At 36.2% G+C, this 17,841-nt stretch overlaps 1 protein-coding gene across 1 annotated transcript in view; it reads right to left on the minus strand.

Moving 5' to 3' along the window:
- Nucleotides 1-17,841, minus strand: part of AK9 (adenylate kinase 9) — a 71,434-nt gene that overhangs the window by 23,762 nt on the left and 29,831 nt on the right. Inside the window, exons 17-20 of the mRNA XM_065632183.1 lie at nucleotides 4,750-4,953; nucleotides 3,673-3,794; nucleotides 2,481-2,693; nucleotides 1,623-1,889 (exon numbers count right to left, since the gene is read on the minus strand). Coding sequence (XP_065488255.1) covers nucleotides 1,623-1,889; nucleotides 2,481-2,693; nucleotides 3,673-3,794; nucleotides 4,750-4,953 — 806 coding nt within the window. The remainder of the gene's footprint in view (nucleotides 1-1,622; nucleotides 1,890-2,480; nucleotides 2,694-3,672; nucleotides 3,795-4,749; nucleotides 4,954-17,841) is intronic.

Here is a 17,841-nt window from a genome sequence, read left to right on the forward strand (position 1 = left end):
TGAAGTGCCTTTGTGTAAGACACGTATTGATGCCAGAAAAATAAAGCTGAGCGAGAGCCAGCCACAAGCATCAGTGCCAGGAACACTTGCTATATTTTTGGCTGTGATGACCAAGTTGTAAACTGACTTGCCAAAAGAGCCTCTGCTTAGATTTAACTGATGAAAACCTGAAGTTTTGTTCTGACATCCATGATTTTCATCTGTACTCCATCTGTGTTGAAGCATTTGCTTCCAGCATCACCTGCTCTTGTATTATTTCCTCAGTTACACTACCTTTCAGTGATCAGGAACTTCCCCCACTTTTCAAGACAATAGAGTGTGTCCTTGAATGCACCTTTGGCAGCTTCTCAGCATGCATGAATGCACCCCATTGACTTGTATATGTCCAGATTACATAAATTATCCCAAATTTGATCGTGTTCTGCTGTAGTACCACTCTACCTATGCTTTCCTATTAGGCAAAGAGACCTGGAAGGCCACAGACTAGACTGGACTCGTAAAGACCAGGGTAAAGAAGGGATTGAGCATCTCAGCCTTTTCAGTAGCTTTCACCAGAAGGTCACCTGCCCCACATTCTAAGCCAGGAGCACAAAAAACCTGGCTCTTAGAATGTGATTCAGAAACTTATTTCTTCCTGAAGCTTTAAGAGTTGGATAAACTCTTATTTGTATTGTCTAGGAGGTATATTTTCAAGCTTTTTGAAAGATTTATATGCTGTGTACCTGTGTTGAGACTTTTCTGCACAATAAAAGCTTCTATCCTATCCATATATCTAAACACTAATTTATTTGTGCTGAAACCTTCTCTGTTTTTCCCAATATATCATTGTCTAATTAAAGAAGTTACTCTCTCCTGGTAAACATTTATGTAAACGTTTATTGTTCAGCGAAATTACATCCTGTAAGAGATGGGTTTTAGAATGTATACCTATAACAATTTTGAATCAGTATTCAATCTGATTAAGAAAAATAACTGATTTTATGAATTATTTTACCAGTATCATGAATATCCAGCTATTTGAAACAGTTTTTCAACTGGAAGGCATGTTTTTTGCTATGTAAGAGATTTTTCTGCTTTGAAACACTACAATCCAGATTACAAGGCCTACTGTATTAAAAAATACTAGTTCACCCTGTTACGAACATTGAGATATTTCTGCTTTTTCAACAAGGGATGATCAGACTGAAGGGCTGGTAGAGGCATTCCATTCTTTCACCCCAAGAGAGGGCAGAGAGCCCTGCTGATGAACATTTCTAAACTCCTGTGCAATTGGAGCACATGCACCAGACTGAACCTGCATATTATAAATACTTGAAGGAAACCCTACCTTCCCATTCTTATTTTGACCTTCATTTTTTTTTCTCAGTTTGTCTTCCTTTGCTCATTTAGCATCTATCTCTACTATTTAGATAAAAAAAACCACCTGTACACAATTCTTGGAAATGTTTTGAAGAACGTAGCATTCATAAGAAAACATTGTCAAGAACTATTATTTCCAAATTTCATTGAATAAATAATTTAACATAAGTGATTTTTATCAAGCAACAATTTTATAGGAAATTCCTATTCTGGTCTCAAAATTGTTATTTTGTGTATTGACATTAAAAAGATCAGATTATTACCTGTTTGCTTTTTTCAGTCTCAGTTTCAGTTATGGTCTGAGAGAAGCCCTCCAGTTCCTGTGGTAGAACCGGCATTTTATTGTCATCTTCTTCAGGTTCTTCATCAACATCCTGCCCCACTTTCACCTTAGTTTTGGGTAGGATCAGTTCCTGTAGATATTCTTCAAACTGAATATGGAAAATGCCTAATTTGTCTGCTATCTGTCGTGCACAAGTAGTTTTACCTGCCCCATGAGTTCCAAGTAAGCACACCCGTAAGGGAGGAGCCTATAGGAAAAAATATTAATTTTTTTTAACAGTTTGAAATCTACAGTGCACCCCCTACTGCTTTTCACTTCCAAAATATCATTATAAAAATTGCATCAAAAACAGTCACATAATTTTGCATTTTCATTTTTCCAAACCTTCTACTGCTGTTCCAAACAGACTATCTGCTCTCTGGAAATACTGAACAAATACACTATGGCAGTTGATGCCAGTAGGTAAAATGAAACTGCATTAGACAGTTCTGGTAAATCTTCCGTATTTTTACCCCTTGTCCACTTACAAAAAAGGACTTAAAATAGTAAAAAACCCCACAATATGTGTGATTTGTTAATCACATCTTACGATTATGATAAGTGTTTATAATCTTCCTCTATTTTCTGCTTTATTTGCATCATTAATTCAATGTGTTAATTTAAGTGTACACTAGAATGTCACAAGTGAAGCAATGCATTTTATTTGTTTCAAGGATCTGCCTGATATATGTATTGTTACCTGGAAAAAATCAGCAATAATAAACAATTATAAATTGGAATGGAAAATAGTGATTCTAATTTGTTGTTATCTGCTTTAAACAATTTTGAAGATTCTCACTTGTATTGGTTCATTGTGAGCCACATACTCCTCAGGGTTCTCCAAAAATTTCTCTCTGTACTCAGAAGTTGAAAAGTAATACATCTTTTCTTTATATTTAGCTGCATGTTCATCGAGTCCTGGGTAAAGGATAAAATTCTCTTTCAGACAGACTGGACAAAAGTGTTTTGTGTCTCCCATGTGCCTTTTCTTTTCCTTAGCTTTTTCTTCATCCTGAAAATATTAGGAAAATTTTCAAAAATTGTTTGAATTCAGTAGTTCACATAGATTAAGTAGATTAAGTAGAAGATATTAAGTAATGTCAAATATATCAACTGAACATTGAATGAGAATGGTGTTCTCAAAATAGTAAACTGAATATAAGCCTATGAAAATATACACTTTTAAAATCCAGAGTCAGAAAACAAATTGTCATATCTAGTAGAAACAATTATTGAGAAAAGAATGACCATTTAAAATTTGAAATGATAATATTATAGTTAGCTGTTGAAGACCAAAATTAGTCTAGAAGTATCTATGATAAAATCTTTTCCTGCCGTGTTCTTGAAACTCACTTTCTGTTGCTTCTAAATGTGCAGAAGCAGACTTCTTCAGAAAATGCAATGAGAGCTGGTATTAAGTCAGATTACTTATCCAATAAAATAAATTTCTAAAAAATTTATTTAATACTGCTCCAGTACAGTATATGGATATCCTGTACTGTTACATTGGGGGATGGGCATCTTCCAAGATAGGATGAAAATAAAATAAAGGCAAAACTAGACCTTTAATTTAATTAAAGTGGGTGTTTTAAAATTATCAATAGCTGAGATGAAACAGAGGATTACACATTAGGACTCTGCATCTTCTGATGTTTACATGATGGTGCACAGAATCATTGTTAGTTATCAGAAATCAAAGCTCACATTTGTTTCTTTAATAAAACCCCTCTTTGCCTCTGGCAAAACTAGGTGCATTCATTCTCTCTATTAGCGTGGGATATTTGTGCTTCTCGCTGGAGTAAAACTACTATCAGCCAGAACACAGCAATACAATGAAAGTGTTCTTGAAGGATATGCTGATATTTGTTCTGTGAGGTTAGAACTGGATCATACAAAATCAGCTGCAAAATCTGTTTTGTCTGGTGTTATGTTCAAACTAAAAATAAATGAATTAAAATAAAAGCACAAATGGACAAAGCCAGCATGCTTACTTCTTCATCTTCATTTTCCTCTTCTTCAGCTTCTTCTTCTTCTTCCCCTTCAGCAGCCAGATCTTCTGCTTCCTCTTCTAAGTCTTCAGCAGATAATTTCCAACCATTATATCTAAGAGGTTCTGAAAGGGTTAATTTTTTTTTTCTCTGTTTCAATACTTTTCATTTGGCTATGCCAGAATATATTCTCTTTGTCTATATAAGTAAGGACATATGTGAAAACAAAACACACAAACTGCATATTGCATTTATCCTACTCATAGAAGAAAATGTTCTCCCCAGATGTAGGAATTAATATATTGCTTCTTTCAAAAATGGAAATTCTACTGGTTATTTTTTGGTTGAAAGAAATTGGTATTTTCAATAGGAACTTGTATTACAAAACTATTATACAAACACATGCAGATAGTGCCATTACTGTTTGCAACAGGTTTTTTTCTATTGTTCATTGAGGAAAATATCAGTCAAATTTTATTTTATTATAAAGCTAGAACAATAGATGTTTTGGTTAATAAAACAGTTGCATTGTAGTAATGATACCAAAAAATGTAGTATTATTTATCCAGTATTTAAATTGTTAGAGATTTGACCACACAAGTGAAGAAAGGTAATTTGCTAAAAAAATATCAATTCTGTAACAACCAAGTCTCGAAACACAATCTGTGCAGGTGGGTAGATTAGATTATTAAACACCCTGAAAGTCTCATTGACTTCAGCAAATGTTGTTCATTAGTGAACCTTTGTTATCTGTCCATTTCTCAAACCAGTATCCTGACATGAACAGATAGAGCAAGTAAACGGGGAAATGCTCTGTCAGAATGTTTACAGAGCTGTTATGTACATAATTGCATACCCTATATATGTTTTTCAAATACATATATTCCCCACACTTGCTATATCCTAAAGGCTCCTAGTGTGCTTTTCAGCTCACCCACAGAACACAGCATGTCCTGTGTCCACTTCATGTGAGTAATACTGAACTCAGTATAACCTCCCCTCTCCATAAATTCATCACACAAGCTCTCCAAAATCCCTCTTGGTAGCTTACATGTAACTCACATAAACAGTATTACTTACTTTCCATACCCAGCACACTTTGATTAAGCAGACTTTCTGGAGTTTGCCCAGCAATCTCTAAAGCAACAATCTGAACTTGAGACGACTTGATTTCTGACTCCACTGTTTGCCAGTCATTTAGAAAAAGATCAATCTTCCCTTTAAATGTTTCCATTTCTGGTAGACCTGGAAGATCATCCTCTGCAAACTCAGGCAGTATGATTTCTGAAAATCAAATAGTACATAGAGGGCAATGCTCTTCTAAAATGTTTTGCATTGAAAAATTATCATTATGCTTTATGATTATTTTTATTTTCCTCAAATATGATGGCATCTTTATTTAAAATGCTGCTTCCTCTCCCCTCCCCCTGTAATTATGAATTATTATATTACTAGTTTACAAAGACACTTTGAAAACACGAAATTAATTAAGTTGATACAGTGAATACTGATGCTTCTCCAGGAAAATAAACAAGGTCAAGTTACTTAACTAAATTTGCTTATGTTTATTTAAATCAGCACATATATAAATATGATGACTCTTTCTGCAAAGAAATATAAGGAATATACATTAATTTAAAAATTATGATTTAATGATGAGCAGTTTTTGACAGGCTATTCGTTGGTCATGCCTCATATGGAACATGCCAGGATAGGAAGAAACAAAGAGTAGGAAAGCTGGCATACATTGAGAAAAGCAACTTCATGTTCTGAACTCGTTCAGGTTCAGTTACTGAAGCTGTTGCGGAGCATGTTAGGTTTCTGTTCTTTTTCAAGTGGACCATATTCTCTTTACATGAATAGAAACAGAATGGATACTACTAGGTGTTTTTCCTCTCTGGCGTAAGATCTCAATACACAGATGCTAATGAATGAAACCTTCGTTTACTCAAAGGGACACAGATATACATAAAGATCAACATGGCAAAACTTCAGAGAAAATAGAAGATTTAGGGGAGAAAGGAAAAAGAAGGGATGAAACAGAGAAGTCAGTGTAAAAATCAAGGATATGAGAGATGGTATCAAAGACTGAAGTCCTAAATTGCTAAAGGCAAATCTGTGAGTTAAAACACTAAACCATGCAATATAAGAGTTGTTAAATTACAACTGATACCTCTAATCATAACCAACAAATGAGGCAAGACAGGTACACAGATAATATGATCCACCTTTTAAAAGTGATCTGTAATGGGAATGTCTTGATTCCTGGATACCTAATGTTTAATCTTTGCAGAGATGCTGAACACACTTGGCAGTTACATGAAACAGAAACTGTGGGTGTTAAACAGCTTGAAATTTAGACCTATTTGTTCATAGAACTGGAATACTTCCATTTCAGAACCAAGTCTGCAACAGAATTGAAAGAGGGAATTAATTTCTCAATTTCAAGCCTCATTTGTGTGATTTAACCACCAAACCAGGCCTCTTAAGAGTTATGAATGCATCTCTGTGTTATTGACAGGATTGTCAGGAACAGCTTCTCTTACACTATTGGCAAAGCCCCTGCAAGTAGCAGCAGCCAACGTTTACCATATTCTTAGACCATGACTTTGTATGCTGTTCCCTTTGCATTTTCTTAGGTATACACTTACAAGGATCTTAAGAATACACTTGTTATTGCAGACAAAGGCATGTTATACCTATGACCTATAGAACCCAAATACTGGTGCTATGAAGCAATACGGATGTATGTATGTGTGAAGTAATTCTAAGTAGTACCAACGATGAGACGCAAAAATGTAATCCATTTCTCTGGAGTCTGGAAGTCATCCATAGTCATACAAGGATAAAGACTGTGCACGTAAATCCCATCTGCCAGTCAATACACTCCAGCACAAGGAGTATATAAATTATTATAACAATAGTAATACGAATATGAATGAATAAATAAACAAATTTAAAAACTTGTATCATAGCTTCCCTCTGTGGATACTTGAACTGAGAAACTCTCACAAAAATTTTTTGCTTTGACAAAGCCATGTCTGTATACAATAACTTGCTTAATGAGTAAGGGAAATGAAAGACTTTAATCTCTTAAGATACACTGTGCAGAAATGTGTAGTGTCAGTTGTTTAAGATCAGGGAAGTCCAAGCCTGTCTCCTAACACTGTCTCATGAAAAGTAAGCAAATTTAGAGATTGAAAGAATGCATTAATATAAATAAGAAATCCACAGGTATTACTCATAGTAAACATGATAAAACCATACCAAATGTGTTGTCATACTTGGTGAGCAAAATAACAAAGGGATAGCTGCTTCTGCCACCATCCATTTTGCTGAAAAAAGCCAGTGGAAATTAACAATTTGATATTGACAGCAGATATTGAATTAAAAACTTGATATTCACACATTAACAAAAAAGGAGAAAGACACTCATTTCCTAGGGCTGCAATTAGTATCTATTTAGACATTGTTAGTCCCTGAAAGTCCTGAGACCGAGTTCCATCTCAGCTAGAAAAAGATACAGAAATGCCTTGGTGACACCATCACCACCTTGTCTTTACTAAATCATGAACAGTTTCTGGCAGCAGCAATGTGGTGTTGTTGCTGTTCCCTGCACTCACATAATTTTCAATCTTGATTTTCTTCTTTTTCTTATCATTTTTCTTTTGTGTTCTGTTTAATAAGTCTGATATCAGCGCCTTCGGCAAACAGACAGAAAAGCAGTTGAGAGCAATAGCTTAAGTGGTCTGACATGAGTGTAAGTTTGCTGGGACTTAGTGTGTGCTGTGTTTGTCTCTTGCCAAAAATGAAGCTGTAAGAAAGAGCTTGAACAGCAGATGGAGTGATTTTCTACTTTGATATAATTTTCCCTTCCTCTTTTTTTTCCCTGTCTTGTTATGAGGTTGAAAGAGCAGGAAATATTTTCACACAAACAAGAATAGGTTCAGCCTATTCCAATGAACTTGTATTGATTTTTACAGAAAAGGGCCATTACTGCTATATTTCCTTATATAACTTCCTACGCACAAAAAGAAGACATATTGCTAAGAATGAAAGCCTTACTTAATGCCTTGTATATGAAGAGCTTTGACCATTTTCTTAAAAATACAAAACCCCGAAACATTAAAAAAACTGTTTTATGGTTACTCCCTGGCATTAAGTGGGCCAGTGCTCACTATGTGAAATTGCAGCACTGTAATGTTCGGTTTGAGTTTGCCCCAACCTGAAAAATCCAAAGGATTTTGCTGGCTCACGAAGAATTAGACTGCCCTGTTACAGTTTTCTTCTTCAAGAAAACTAGTATTTCCTCACAGAACTGAATGTCTCTCAGTCTCCTCTTGTGGGTTGTTGCAGAAATCTACAAATGCCACATTTAACTTTCCAAAGTAGACACAGAAAAAAACAAAACCAAAACCAAACTATTACTAAGTACAAGGTAGATGGATTTCAGTGATTAGGTACCAGTAAGATTTGGCAGGAAACAGGACTAAACATAATGGTCAGAGTAGAGATGCTGCCTAACTTTTATCTAACATACAACCAACTAAAGGATTGCCTGGAAGTGTCGATAGCAGCTGGGATATGTGAGTGCCTGCAGGATGAGGAACACACCTAACAAATCTTTCTGACTTGGATGGCTAAGCTACCTTATCAAAGGTCAGCGCCACTACTGTCTTCTAGAAGAAAGCAAGCCAGTGCCTTGGCTCCAGTGAGTTAAACGCCAAAGAGCTTGAGTTAGGGACTCCCGTTCTTTTGTTGTCAGCCAAATTTAAAACAATGCAGGGTTTCAAATACATGCCTCCTTTCGACATTCCTTCATGGCTCACTAAGGTGGGCCCCTTGCCAGTTAGCTACTTGTTGTGCCTATTTCTACAACACTTAATTCCATATATGAGGCCACACACTTAAAAGTTATCATGGCAGTTTTGGGCACTGCAATGTCTACATCTTCTTATGAGTCTGAGTTTTAATGTGTAGTCTCCTAGAAATACAGTAAATTTCTAGATACTTAGGTGCTTTCAAGAATTTCATTCTTCCACTTATGAGGCTGAAACTTTCATTCTTTCGATACCCCATTTACCTGTACTGTACGTATGATAACTTGAGATTTGAAATAAATCAGGCCCTCTGGCAATTCATATGCTGGCTCAGGGACCTGAGCGACCCCTGGGCCTGGTTGTCCCTGCTCAGACCCCTGGGGCTTCCCCCCACCTGCCCATGGCCCAGGACCCCCCATCAGCCCCCAGGGCCATCAGGCCTTGCCCCAGGAATGCTGCAGTGAGGCCGGTCTCCAGCTTCCCACAGCCCTGCCCAGCCATGGGCTCTGCCAAGCTGGGCCCACCCATGGGCCGACATCCCAGCCCGGCCTGAGCTGGTCCCTGTCCCCAGGGAGGTGCTCAACACCTGGGGCTGGAGCTGCCCTGCTCCTGGCTGGGGTGGTGGGATGGCTCTGGCCATATCACCACACTCTGCTTCCAGCTCCTTGTTTCTTTGGGAGCAGCTGGCCTTCACAGTGCCCTGACATGCTATCCCCAAAATGAGCTGCAAAAGCCATTTTTAAATAATAGGTTAACAAATAAGCATTTTGGTAAGTATCTTTGTGCTGTGTTATAATAAAGAATACTTAATGAATTTCCCCTCTTCTTACAGCTTTGAACAACACAATTATTAATATTAGACTGACATCTCAGTGGCTGACCTCTCTGTTCGAATGATTTTTAGACCAAACATAAAATAAAAGCACAAAAGGGCATATCATTAAGTAGAAACACCTTGCACATTTCAAAGTCTGACCTTGATTTAGAATTTTTTTTCTTGAAAACGTTTATAAACATTTGTATTTTACTAAAATACACATTCATTCTGTACATGTCACTACATTAGTTATCCCCTGCAATGACATTTCTGTCTCTTGCTGTGATTCTAAACAGGAACATGAAAATATCTTCCTTTTTATGTGCATTAAAGATGTTGTTAAACGTCATAATTAATTATGTTGCATTCTGCAGTGATGTATTCCAAATGAGACAGAGACATAGCCAGGTAAAACCTGCTTAAATTTGGGCAGCACTAATGCGTTATGTAATGATGATTCCATTAGGAACACAGATTTTAAGAAAATAAGCAAAGGACACATTAATAACTAGGTTACACTAACTGCTTTTTTGCACGTGTTACCCTTGGCACGTTCACGCAGCAGAAATCACATGTGCTGCCTTGTGAACAACAGCCGTATTCAAAGCAATAACGTACGGAGGATGGTAATGTGTGCTGCCTGGATCTAGCCTTCAACAGGTCGCCTTTTATAGTCTTGCCCTTTGAAAACCTCTCGGTTCTGCATAGGTCATGAAACTTCGGAAATATACAGGCAGAATAATGGATTTAAATGAATACTTGACATCATCCCATAGAATCATAGAATGGTTTGGTTTGGAAGAAACCTTAAAGATCATCTAGTTCCAACTCCCCTGCCATGGGCAGGGACACCTTCCACTGGACCAGGTTGCTCAAAGCCCAATCAAACCTGGCCTTGGACACTTCCAGGGATGGGGCATCCACAGCTTCTCTGGGCGGCCTGTTCCAGTGCCTCACCACCCTCATCTGAGACAGAACACTGAAACATATAACAAATCCACTCTGAACCTTAATCTCAGAAATACTTAAAATTCATGTTACACTTCTCTTGATAGGCCATGGTTTGTAAATGATGGACCAGCATGTGTTCCAGCTTTGATTCTCTACTCTAGGCACATAATTTCTTCAGATTACTTCTATTGGAGAGTTTTCTTGCTGAAGGAAACTTAACCAGCAGCAATTTTTGCATACTTATGGAGTTTTAAAATAGATTATACAGGCCTAAGCGAATTGGAGAAACTTTCCCTTGGGAAAAAGGGAGGAAGTAAAAAAAAAAATAGAAAAGGATCACATTCCTAGGGAAAAGGGAGAACCCAAAAATGGGACGACCCAAACATTATTTGTTCAGGTATTTGAACCTAATTATGACAAAAACATTGTCTCCAAATTTGGTTTGTTTCAAACTGGGTCTCAGGGTACTGAAAATACTTTAAAGTATGTAATGCAGCTGTAACTTTGCTATTAGGTATGTTATAATAATTCTGCTTGCAGAGGTGATGTACAGTGAGAAGATATTTTTAGAGAAACAAGAAACATAGTCAAGAAAAATATCTGAAAAGACAGTAATGGTTTAAAAATAAATGGATGTAAAAATGCCAACAAGTTTCCTTTAGAGGATGTGGCAGTCTATCTAACAGTGCTGTTCTTAATTTCTTTTCCTTATCACAGAGGCAATAGGAAAAAATCCTCCTCAGACCTAAATCTGGAGCTTTCACAGGGAATGCCTGTATGGCAATCTCTCATTTTCTTTTGCTCTGTCTTCTTTGCTTTTCTGAACATAGTTACCATAGAGACAAACAATCCTCAAAGGCTTTTCTGCCCCCACGTTCTCCAAGTGAGTTGCTGGGGAAGGAAAGGCTTTAACATCTTTTTTCCCAGTATTCTGCTAGTATTAGATATGACTTATTCTGCCCTCAGCCCATATTCAACAACAAAAAATGCAAAAATCCTTCTTTCCTCCCTTCTCAAACCCTGCCAAAGCTGACACAGAGACACCAGAAGCCAGTATGTCTTCTTCATTAGGGTTTAACTATCACAGTAAACAGAAAGGTAAAATGTAGGATAACAGTGACACTTCCATTCCTTGGAACTGATGGATATTTCATTATGAACATACTTTCATTTGTCTTTTTGAAACAGACCAAGTAGTTTGTTTATACAGACTTTTCATTACTTATAAATATATGCTGCCAAATAATTTTCAGCGCATTACAGGGAAATGTACTTAGTAGACAGACTTATACTGTGTGTACTGATTTTTTGGCATTTGGAAAAAAAAGCAGTTCTGTATACAGATTAAGCTGATTCTTTCTAACCTATAAAATGTATATATTTAACAACTTGCTATGTAAAATAAAATGGTTTATGTAAATTAAAATGTTTTTTGTTGGATTTATTTCTTTTTGGACTTTAACATATTTTTAAAATTCTAGTAGATAGAAGCTAAAATGGATATTTTATAAACTAAAGCAGACTGGCTCTATTAAAGATGAGTTGCTTTCAAAGTATTTTCTGAGGGAAGGCTACTATAGGATTTCATATATCTTTTCATTAGCTTATTGTTTTGTGGAGTTCTATGTGCTGCAGAATTTTACCTTATACTGAAAAGAAGAAAACATGACTCCTTGTGAAATCTAGCAAGCTGTTAGCAGGACAATGGAAGAGCAAAGAAAACACAGGACATATTTTGATCATTCACATCCAAAGATAAATTAATCCATTCCCATTTTTCCCAAGATCTCTAGCCACAGGGAATGGACACGTAATTTCTGATTAATGTGGATACAACATTAATTTGAAAATGGTCTGTAGAATTGGGATTTATAAAAATCACATGCAAATGTTTGTGAATACTGCAATTTCATTCTCCCCTCCCCTCCATTTTTTCTTGGTATTTTCTTTCTACGTTTATTTGAGGGGGTCACAATCTATGAGAGTGACTTTCTCACTTTTTTTTTTTCTCCTCTGATTTCCCTCTCTTATCACTTTATCCTGTAGAGAGTGCTCATGGATTTCTGAATATAAGAAGTTGTGTCAACCTGGAATTTAAACAACACTCACTTTATTTGTTATTCCCATAGATCCCTGTATACATTTATTAATTTGGTATTTAGGCAGTAGAGACAATAGTGGGATTTTGCTGTTTTTCGAAGTGCAGATACCTGACGCATTATTTTTAACAGGAAAAAACAACGTGCCTTTAATTGCATTTATAAGTCTTTAAATAACTTGAACCTAACTACTCCATTATAAACTTCTTAAAAAGAAAAAAAGTTAAGGTAAAGAATGATATTTACAGCCAATTTTCAAATGTAGTAAAAGCTTGCAGAAAAGGAAGGCATATAATTCTTGATGTTATCAAGTAAGAGAGATTATGTGTGCTACAAGGCCAACCTGTAGGTTTAGATTCTTCTTTATAATCTGCAGAATCACTGGGCTTTTTCTGGAGCGTTTGTTCAGTTTCAGGCGGAAGCTGCTCATTATTGTCCTCAAATTCTGTTGGCACAAATAAAATCATTAATAACTTCAACGAACCCATTGAGGGGTGATGGAGGCATTATAGAAATAAAGATCTTTTTGGACCACACTACAAAACTTATATTTGATCACCTGCAAAAAAGTATTTACTTTGATGCTCAGTGATTACACACTGACCAAAACATTTTAAGATCAGCTACCTGATCTGTGGGGAAACGCAGACCATTTATCAGATGCCACATGACTATGAATAAAGTGGAGAATTACTTTATTTAATTCAGTGCTTTTACGTAAGAATATTTTTCATTCATTATAATCTATGTGTTCTGTGCTCAAACTATGCTCAAAAACAACACCTTGCAAAAGAGAGAACTTGGTGTTCTACAGAACAGCTCCTATAGGTTGGAAATGCTTCTGATTTGAAGAAAGGCTTGTGCACCTGAAGGCTGGTGTAATTTTTCTGACTGTGTCAGTCAGTGAATAAAGAGTATTACTTTTTTCTACAAGCCTTGTTGGGCTTATGTCCTTAGACCATTGTGAGAGTAATAAAACACCACTAGTACATCTCAACATGTTACGATTATCCAAAACTCAAATCATATTAAACAAGTATGTATTTTAAAATCTGAAATTATGAAGTTTCTTTTCATGTACATCTCCTTTTTGGCAAAGAAAACACGAACATCATAGAAAAAACATTGGAAACATTGAGTTTGTGATTAATGCAGAATCAGAAAACTTCATCTCATAAACAAGCCTCTTATATATAATGGACAGAAACAACCTTTAGAGTGTGTCAAATTGAGAAAATTATTCACTTATTCTAGTCCTTTATTTTCTTTTGATATATACAGGAATGCAGTCAAGCAAAATTAGTTTTGATGGTCTGCAATAAATAAATCAAGAGTCCATAATATACACAAATAGGAAAACAACATGCAGGAAAATATGTGCAAAGTGGAAGACACTTTGTTAAGGCTGCCAACATGCAAATTCTAAACCAATATCCCCCAGCCTTTATTCCTCTGAATGAGACTAAAAGAATTCAAAAACTGAAGGTATTTGGGATTTAATTGAGAAAGTCGTTCATAACCTTTCTGTTTCTATTTTGAAATTCTCTGCCTAAAATTCTGTGATTACAGATATTAGAATGTAATTATCATATCTGGCTTATGAGGGATCATAAGATCATGTAACTTTGCTCAAAGACTGAACAAACTGTGAAGTTAATATCACTACAGCTTGCTGGAAGTTTGTGGTACAAGTAATTTGCTATCCCCTGCCTGCAGATTAATAAACTGTCCGTGTTCACACTCTCTCACTGAAAAGCCTCCAGTCAGAGGTAGAAAAAAAAAAAAATCAAGATGCAAGCCAGCCAAGAAAAATGAAGAAAATATATTTAGAGGCTGTAGGACTGGATATACATCAACTGCCTGGCAAATGCTATAATTACAATGGATTCTGAAAAAGCATTGCTCTTCAAAGACTAAAGAGGAAATGTCCTAACATGTACAGGTTTAATCATTATTATATTTATTTTTTATTGTTAAAATATCTTACTGAATTTAACACAATGATAAAAATAAAAAATCAAGAACATAAAATAACGGCTAAAGAGATGGGTATTGATTCAACCTTCCACCATCTGTAACATGTGAAAGGGAGGGGATGGGGTCAATATTAAAGAGTTTATAACAGATATTGTTATTAACAGCTGTGAAGGACAAGCACAAGAGGCGACATCTGGAATTATCAGATCCCATTTATTTATTTACTCATTTATTTCTTGCAAGAGCTTCTGCCCAAATAGCAAGAGTAGCAGAAGAGTCATCAGTGAGGATGGGGTTGTGCTAACACACCACCCTGAGCTACAGTGACTGCGGCACAGGCAGACACGTGCTCCAGCTGAGTCTGCTATAGGAAGAGGGTAATTGCTGGCAGAAAAGCAGGGCTGATAAATAAAGTACAGAAAATAAAGTCTTAAACCATGACAACTGTTTGCTTCAGTGGATAAAATCAGTTGTATGGGATATTTTATTGCTGAAACGTGGCAGGAAATAAATATGCCAAGTTTTACCTCAGGAAGATTGAAATGAACCCACAGATCTGCCTGAAGCTGTATAACTCTTCTACAAGGCCTGCAATATATTCTCATGAAGTCATATAGCTGTCTGGTAGTATAAAATAAATCCATACTCATGCAAACCTGCTGCAAAAATGCTTAAATACAGTAAGAAATTGCAGAAAATAATTTAAGCTCAGAATAATTGTGCCAAGGGTCATGAAAAAAGATGTGTGGCTATAATTTCCAGCTAGACACTATACTCAAGAGTTACCACATAAATTCTTTGTGTAACTTCAACAGACATTTTCAGCATTGAACCTAGCTTCCTAACTCACTTAACTACATTTGTTAAATTTACCCAAGGTCTCCTCCTCCATTTACTTTCAGTCTCATTAAGACACACATAAACACCTTGCCCATTACTGGAATCACTCTTTCCTTTTAAACACAAACAACATTATAAATTTGAATATGTTCAGTTCTGAAGCAATCCCAGTTACTTCAATGTCACACTGAGGTTACAAAAATTGCAATTATTGAAATGCATATTTATTTATATAGCCTAGACTAGAGATTATTTCAGTTGGAAGGGGCTATCTAGTCCAACTTTCTGAGCAATTCAGGGCTGACCAAAAGTTAAAGCATGTTGTTAAGGGCATTGTCCAAATGACTCTTACACACTGACAGGCTTAGGGCATCGACCACCTCTCTAGGAAGCCTGTTCCAGTGTTTGACCACCCTCTTGGTAAAGAAATGCTTCCTAATGTCCAGTCTAAATCTCTCTGGTACATCTTTGAGCCATTTCCATATGATAAGACATAGGAGACATCAAAAGAGCATGATTTGGGCTCCGGAGTATTTTTTTGAGTTTTCATTTTTATACCATAACTGCTATATTAACAAAGAAGAAAAACAACTAAAACTGTGAACATATCACTCATTTGTATTTTTGTGAAGACATGTCACATGGGAGAAAAGCTGCAGTCAATGTGCTGATGGCACTACATGTGAAATAAAACAGATGTTAGGCTAAGAGCAGCATGACTGAAGTGTTTTGGTGAGTCAGTATTTGATTATTGAAATCAAATGTAGGCGTAGGAAGACATGATTTTCTCTAAATAAGGACTCATCACGTGTTAAGAGCACAAGTTTGTATATGACATTATTACTTCTATCATGAATAATTGTTGTTTTGATGTACTCAGATCAAAATGAGTGAGATATTCAAAGCTAAGATGAACTTTGCTGTCTGAGACAGAGATAATAGAGTATCTGTGTAGAACCCTTTATATTTAATAATTTAGAACTCATTCACTTTGGAGAAGAGCTATGTGTTCTATTAGAAACCATAAAAAGTTATGATGTATAATTTAAAAAAAAATTATATGCAATTTAAAGAACCCTACAAAGCTAGAGATTTTTTTCCAGAGAGTAGGTGAAATGTTACCTAAGTAAAAATTAAAAGCATGCTATCATACTCAATCTGTCTTATACTATCTTTACAACTCAGCCCTTGTTATGTATAAGTAAAATAAACACCAGGCTGGATAATGAAAGAAAGTGTATGTGACACATATTGACAATACAGAACTTAAGCTTGGCCATAATATTTTTCTACGCAAATCAATATGTTATGTTTGAAAGGAAGACAGTAATGGCAATCTAGGCTCCCACTGTTGAGAGAAAAAAAGAAGTGGATATTAATACGCTTCATTTTTTAATTTCCGCTTCAGGCCTCAGGTGGTAATTTAGGCTATGATGGAGAAACCTTGAGTTCCCATAGCAGAGGAAGAAAATACTCTGAAGTCCGCAACCTAGTTCTTAATGGAGAGACAGATACTTGTGTATGGTACTACACCTTGACAGCAGATCCAAATCAGACCGCAACATTCTTCTAAGAAAGTAGGCAGTGATTAAATAAAGTAAAAAGGAAAGAACAACCCTGCAATTTTTTTGACTGTTGAGTTTTAACTGGAATTAATTCTAAACCTTGACCCAACTGACAGAATTGTCTGAGGTGCAAAAATCCAGCCTATTTGTGACAGTTGGCCTGCCCGCAAAATCTCACTCCTCACAGATTATTCAGTCTTGCCCAGGACAATTATATTTTCATTGTTGGAAACAAAGTATAGCACAATTCTGATATAAAAGTAGGATCTTTACAGGAAATAAAGAATGGCTAAAAAAATAATGTGTGGTTCTGTCAATACAGAAATAAGCAAATTAAGGAAGTCTTTACTCCAATGTTTTATTAATACTGTTATTAGAGGGGAAACCTCATGTAATACACATAATTCCATATTATTTATGTTGTTAGGTTGTGTTATTAAAGGCTAGACCCCATAAGCACAAAGGAGGAAAAGAATAACAACAGGTTGAGGAAGCCAAATAACCTAATCAGAAGAAATGTAACCTTGACTTGGTTTTCCTCAGTGTCCTTAAAAGAGAATGATGAAGGCATTGTCTGAGTGTAGGATCTATTGAGATGAGTCAACCAGAGGGTCTCTCCCTGGCTGAGAGGGATTATTGCCTACAGGGTATAAGATTCATTAGAGGATGCCAGGAAAAGCCGTTTGGGATTCTGAGAGACTTATCATATTATGAGGCATTTCTGACAAAGACCAAAGGCAAAGAGAAGGAGGGATCAAAGTGGATTGGGAAAGAAAAAGCATGGATAATAGAATAAGAAGAGGATGGAAGAGGAAATGGGAATACATGCTCGGACTCATTACTGAATAGTCCTGGGGACATGGAGATGCAACAGCCACATCTCTACTGGACTACTGGATTCAGCAATTCATGATGTGCATTGCTACCAGCTTCTGCAATACATAATGCCTGTTAAAAGAGAGTCACTCCCAAAATAATTTCCATTCCCCTTTAATTACTTCAGGCTGAACTCCTTGGAAGAAGAACAGAAAATCTGACTGTTTTGCGATTTTCTTATTAGCTGTTGGCTAAGTTCTAACAATGTTGTCTAACTTGTGAAGGGA

The sequence above is a fragment of the Caloenas nicobarica genome, chromosome 3 (assembly GCF_036013445.1).
Source record: "Caloenas nicobarica isolate bCalNic1 chromosome 3, bCalNic1.hap1, whole genome shotgun sequence".
In the NCBI taxonomy this organism is placed as follows: Eukaryota; Metazoa; Chordata; class Aves; order Columbiformes; family Columbidae; genus Caloenas; species Caloenas nicobarica.